This window comes from Oncorhynchus masou, chromosome 31 (assembly GCF_036934945.1).
Source record: "Oncorhynchus masou masou isolate Uvic2021 chromosome 31, UVic_Omas_1.1, whole genome shotgun sequence".
NCBI classification, from domain to species: domain Eukaryota; kingdom Metazoa; phylum Chordata; class Actinopteri; order Salmoniformes; family Salmonidae; genus Oncorhynchus; species Oncorhynchus masou.
Window position 1 is genome coordinate 7,558,218 of NC_088242.1, and position 5,554 is coordinate 7,563,771.

Genomic DNA, 5,554 nt, shown 5'->3' on the forward strand with positions numbered 1-5,554 from the left:
ACAAAGTATTTGTGTTTATTGAGTCCGACAGATCAGAGGCACTAGGGATGAGCAGGGATGTTCTCTTGATAAGTGTGTGAATTGGACCATTTTCCTGTCAAAATGTAACGAGTACTTCTTGGTGTCAGGGAAAATGTAAGTAATATAGTGAGGTAAAAGTAAAAGTTAGCAGAAATATAAATAGTCAAATAAAAGTAGATACCCCAAGTAATTTTGACTTGTTGTCAGGGGAAATGATCCCATAGGGCAGCTTGCATTCATAATATCTTGTTTAGATGTGACAATTTTTGTTTATCATTTTTTTGATTGGGCAATTTGAGCACCTCAATCTAAACTAAATCAAATGTCAATACTACTGAATTTAGGGTTTCCCTTCAGATAAATTGAAAATAAGGAGTTTGATATTTTTGGGACTTTTTGCATCAGTCCTTATTTTTCTCGTTGTCATATTGAAATTCTGACACATAGACCTAATGAAAAGACAAACAACAGTAGGCAACATTGTACAATATTATGAGAGAACAAGCACGTGAATAAATGTAATTTGAACCACAGTCAATAGAAACAAACATTTGTGCACTTTTCAACTCAAAACATAAAAACAATATTTGATATTTTCTATCAACCCTGAATTACTGTCCCTTGGAGCTGCTGCGCTGCCGAATCGAATATGTCAGTCTTCAGTGTTGATGAAATATGATGACATGAGAGTTGTCGACTTTAGACTGAGGCATTGGCTTACGTCCCAAACGGTACACTAATCCCTATATAGTGCACTACTTTTGAACAGAGCCCATACAGTTTCGGTCAAAAGTAGTGCATTAGATAGGGAATAGGGTTCTATTTGGAACGGAAACCTCGGGCATTGGAAGGAGGATCAGGCTGGCACACCATCTCCTCTCCTCTTTCACTTTGACTGCTTCTGCTACAGATGACCTGAATCTAGACAACTGACACATAACTGGCAGTATAGGGACAAATTGACAGATGACAAAGAGTAAGATTGACCGAGGGCTTGGGAGGGTGTGAACACCTGAGACATGCACATTCCACGGTAAGTGCCACAGCACACTGATGTCAGCGAGTGTTTTAATGGAGAATAACTAACCCATACTGAAAAGCCCCATGCATGTACACAATGTATACAAAAGTATGTGGACACCCTCGTCAATCTAGTGAAGTCGGCTATTTCAGCCACACCCGTTGCTGACAGGTGTATATAAAATTGAGCACACTGCCATGCAATCTCCATAGACAAACAATGGCCTTACTGAAGAGCTCAGTGAGTTTCAAGGTGAAACCGTCATAGGATGCCACTTTTCCAACAAGTTAGTTTGTCAAATTTCTGCCCTGCTAGAGCTGCCCAGGTCAACTGTAACTGCTGTTATTGTGAAGTCGAAACATTTAGGAGCAACAATGTCTCAGCGGTAGGCCTTGTGAATGTTGACCTGTTTAAAGGTCTTACTCACATTGGCTACGGAGAGCATGATCACACAGTCGTCCAGAACAGCTGGTGCTTTCATGCATGCTTCAGTGTTGCTTGCCTCGAAGTGAGCATAAAAGTAATTTAGCTCATCTGGTGGGCTTGTGTCACTGGGCAGCTCACGGCTGTTCTTCCCTTTGTAGTCCATAATAGTTTGCAAGCCCTGCCACATCCAACTAGCATTGGAGCCGGTGTTGTAGGACTCAATTTTAGTCCTGTATTGACGCTTTGCCTGTTAGATGGTTCGTCGGAGGGCATAGCGGGATTTCTTATAAGCATCTGGGTTGGAGTCCGGATGTTGCCTGTAATCCGTGGCTTCTGTTTGGGGTATGTACATACTGTTGATTTTACATTTATTCTACATGCATAACATGTTTAAAACAACAACACTTCCCATAAAACGAATAGACTATTTATGTCAATGGACATGGTTTAAGAAATTCCCAGGATATCCCCAGGATAAATAATACGCCCGTTTGAGGAGGCGACGTCACAATCCCTTGACCCTCCAATCACCTCAGGGGCTCATTTGATTGGAAGGCGGTAAAGGCTTTAATCTCGAGGCAAATACAGATGCTGCTGAAGGGAGAAGAGTTTTTCTACTGCATCCAACGTAGAGAGCAAACGCACCGACGTGCTCCTGCCACTGACACACACAGCGACACTGAGGAAGGATGCAGCCGCACACTCCTGCTGCGATATGAACGGGATATGTTCTGATCTTCTCCTCCTCTAATAAGGACTAGACGAAGTTTAACTATTTATTGTTTTTCATTTCGAACTACGGTGCTATAGAACAACATGTTACTTTGATGCGGTTTTTTTTCTTCGTGAACATCAAATGTATTTTTCTCCCATTTCAATGAGAATTAGGTCATGATCACATCGCCTGCATTGTCTGTTCTGAGAAATAGTATCGTGAATCCGGTGTGGGAGAGCAGTTCTTCAGGGGAGAAGGGCGCAACGATAATCAACAAGCCATTTCTTCATCTCGTCTCTCCTTCAGACCCTTTAAGGCAGGCTAATCGTATACCCATAAAGATTTTGAAAATGCTTACCGCACGGGGAGGTCATATTCTGCACCCGGAGTACCTTCAACCTTTGCCATCAACCCCTATCAGTCCCATCGAGGTAAGCAGCACATAGGCTACGGGCTACGGGGGACGTGATAAAATAAGGATAGCAAAAGTGTGATTTTGGCAGTTACAAATTAATCTTCATATGTTTTAGGCCATTTGTATTATGCCATTTGTCTTGTAACTATATCAGTTTATTATCATATTGTAATTGTAAAATGAACTGGAGATTAATGTATAAGGTGTTAATATATGGCTAAAGTGCTATGCGCAATGCGATAAACTTGTGCGTAATTTAGTGGTGTTCTCCAACGTACCATAAAGTACTCTATTATAACAGGAACATATTAGTTAAACACCCCATAAGAAAACAATACAGTGAAAACATGAATAATATGTATTATTTTCTCTTATTTCGCAGCTGGATGCCAAGAAAAGTCCGTTGGCTCTCTTAGCACAGACCTGCTCTCAAATCGGTAAACCAGATCCTTCGTCCTCTTCCAAAATCTCATCCGTAACCTCAAATGGATCTAGTGACAAAGAGACCAAACCCGGACCACTAAAAATGAGTGACATTGGAAATGAAGACAAATCAAGCTTCAAACCCTACGCCAAATCATCGGAGAAGAACAAGGACTCCTCATTCGGCAGCGGCAGTCTGAGTGGAGATAAAGCTAGTTTCCGAGTGCCTAGCGCCACCTGCCAGCCGTTCACCCCCAGGACAGGCAGCCCCAGCTCCTGCCACTCTGTGTCTCCGCTGCCGTCAGATGGTAAGCAGGGAGACACAGAGGAAAAGAAGAAGGAATTTGATAGCAATAAAAACAGTACGACGGAGAGCAGCAGCGGTCACAGCCGGATATGTGGGGTTAATGGTGAGGTTAACCAACGCCAGGAGAACACTTCTGGTTCAAAGGCTATCACATCAGACTCACTCACATCTGTCTCCTCGTCATCATCTGTTCTGGGTTCAGGAGGACTCGTAGCGCCCGTCTCCCCCTACAAACCTGGTCACAGTGTTTTTCCCCTACCGCATTCCGGCATGACCTACCCTGGAAGTTTAGCAGGTGCGTATGCAGGCTATCCCCAACACTTTCTCCCTCATGGAATGACTTTAGACCCGACGAAATCTAGCAGTCAACTACTAAGCGCTCAGTTTGCCAGCCAACTTCAGTGCAGTAAGGCTGGGAGCCCATTGTCCAGGTCTTCTCCTCCGTCTCTAATGTCTGCTAGCCTGTGCAGAGACCCGTACTGCCTGAGTTACCACTGTCCGAGCCACTTATCCGGTGCCTCCGGTGCCTCGCAGTGCCACGAATCCTCGGCTTTGAAGTCAGGATACCCTCTCATGTACCCAACTCACCCTTTGCATAGCGTGCATTCCTCGCCGCCATCTTTTGCTGGACACCCGTTATACCCCTATGGCTTCATGCTCCCAAATGACCCTCTGCCACACGTCTGTAATTGGGTGTCGGCTAACGGACCTTGTGACAAGCGTTTTTCTTCCTCAGAAGAGCTTCTCAATCACCTAAGGACTCACACTGCTTTTGTGGGGACGGAGAAGTTGATATCAGGGTACCCGGGTTCATCTTCGCTAGCCAACGCTGCCGCGGCCGCAATGGCTTGCCATATGCACATGCCCCCGAACGGGGCCCCGGGAAGCCCTGGAACGCTCACACTCAGGAGCCCGCATCACCCTCTGGGACTGAGCACGCGCTATCACCCCTATTCAAAGAGCCCCCTGCCACCCGGCGCATCGATTCAGATGCCCGCTGCAACAGGTTCATATTACTCTCCCTATGCCTTGTATGGACAGAGGCTCACCACGGCATCGGCATTAGGATACCAGTAGAAGATGCAGGACAGACCGATATACGGACAATAACTATACATTTATAAAGGAGATTCTACGCCTAAATGACATTATTTGGGGTGTATTTCATGCAGGACAGGATCCGTGGGCTCAATGTATTTATTTGCGATAGCTCCAAGCGTGACAAAAATAAAGTAATTATAATATAATTGGTAAGAAGCTCAAGGTGCATTATTTTTGTTGTTTTTTTACGGTTAAGATGTAGGCTTTATTTGATGACGCCATTTTGATGTAACATTGACATTACAAGTCAGTATATATATGTTGTTTTTTGAAATGCTATTTTTTAGACTTTTATGTTTCCTACATACAAAAGTCTGCAGCCTATTCGTTATTTTTATTGTGTTTTTCATCGGAAGTGGTTGCCTATTTCTGTGTCTGTCGGGCCTATACCGCACATTGCAAATCACGTTTCCACGTTAGGCTATGCCTTAGAATGACATGTTTAAATCATTTTTCTGGTAAATTGGGCTCTCTCATATTTCTTCATAAATTACATTATTCATTCCACAAGCTAAATCAGGTTTATGAACCTGGTAGGTTGTTTATGGAATAAAGAATTCGACCTAAAAATGACTTAATGATAAACACTTGAGTATGTGGGACATGAGCATAATTGGTTTGTTAAAAAAAAATCGATGCAATTTAATTTGTGGAATTGCATTTGGGATGTGTGTAAAGCCTATTTCCATTTTAAGTCTGTGCCACATAAACTTAATTTTAGTAACATTTTATTCGAATCACATTTTATTCACGTCATACCTTTAAGACTGCAAAATATATTTTGTTCAACTTTTAAAATAATGAAACCAAAATGCAGCCTAAGCTACTGTCATCTGCCACAAATGCATTTCGCCACTCAATGTGCAATAGAGTAATTGTTTTTGTTTGTTGTTGCAGTAATTTAGGCAGTAGCTTAATAATCTTTCACCGATATTCATTTCAACATGCCATTAGAACATGTAGTATCATTTTTTTTACAAATTATATTTAGCCTACACCTTCAAACGAATGATATCTCAGTCAGATAAAATCAGAATAAGGAAGTTAGCCGTGTGTAGAGTTATCCTTAATAATATGCAATTTCAGCAGCACGTTGTGAAAGAACAATCCATCTTAAAAAGTAAC

At 42.5% G+C, this 5,554-nt stretch overlaps 1 protein-coding gene across 1 annotated transcript; it reads left to right on the top strand.

Annotated features, from left to right (window-relative positions):
• Positions 1–2,070: 2,070 nt before the first annotated feature.
• On the top strand, positions 2,071–4,575 carry LOC135523381 (zinc finger protein 503-like). The gene is made up of 2 exons (XM_064950018.1): positions 2,071–2,614; positions 2,981–4,575. The coding sequence occupies exons 1-2, from the start codon at positions 2,360–2,362 to the stop codon at positions 4,403–4,405; spliced, it is 1,680 nt and encodes a 559-aa protein (XP_064806090.1). The 5' UTR covers positions 2,071–2,359; the 3' UTR covers positions 4,406–4,575.
• The last annotated feature ends 979 nt before the right edge of the window (positions 4,576–5,554 follow it).

Coding starts and splice junctions, on each gene's coding strand:
- LOC135523381 (XM_064950018.1), top strand. CDS start 2,360: ATGATCACATCGCCTGCATTGTCTGTTCTGAGAAATAGTATCGTGAAT. Junction 2,615..2,980: donor CCCCTATCAGTCCCATCGAG/GTAAGCAGCACA, acceptor CTTATTTCGCAG/CTGGATGCCAAGAAAAGTCC.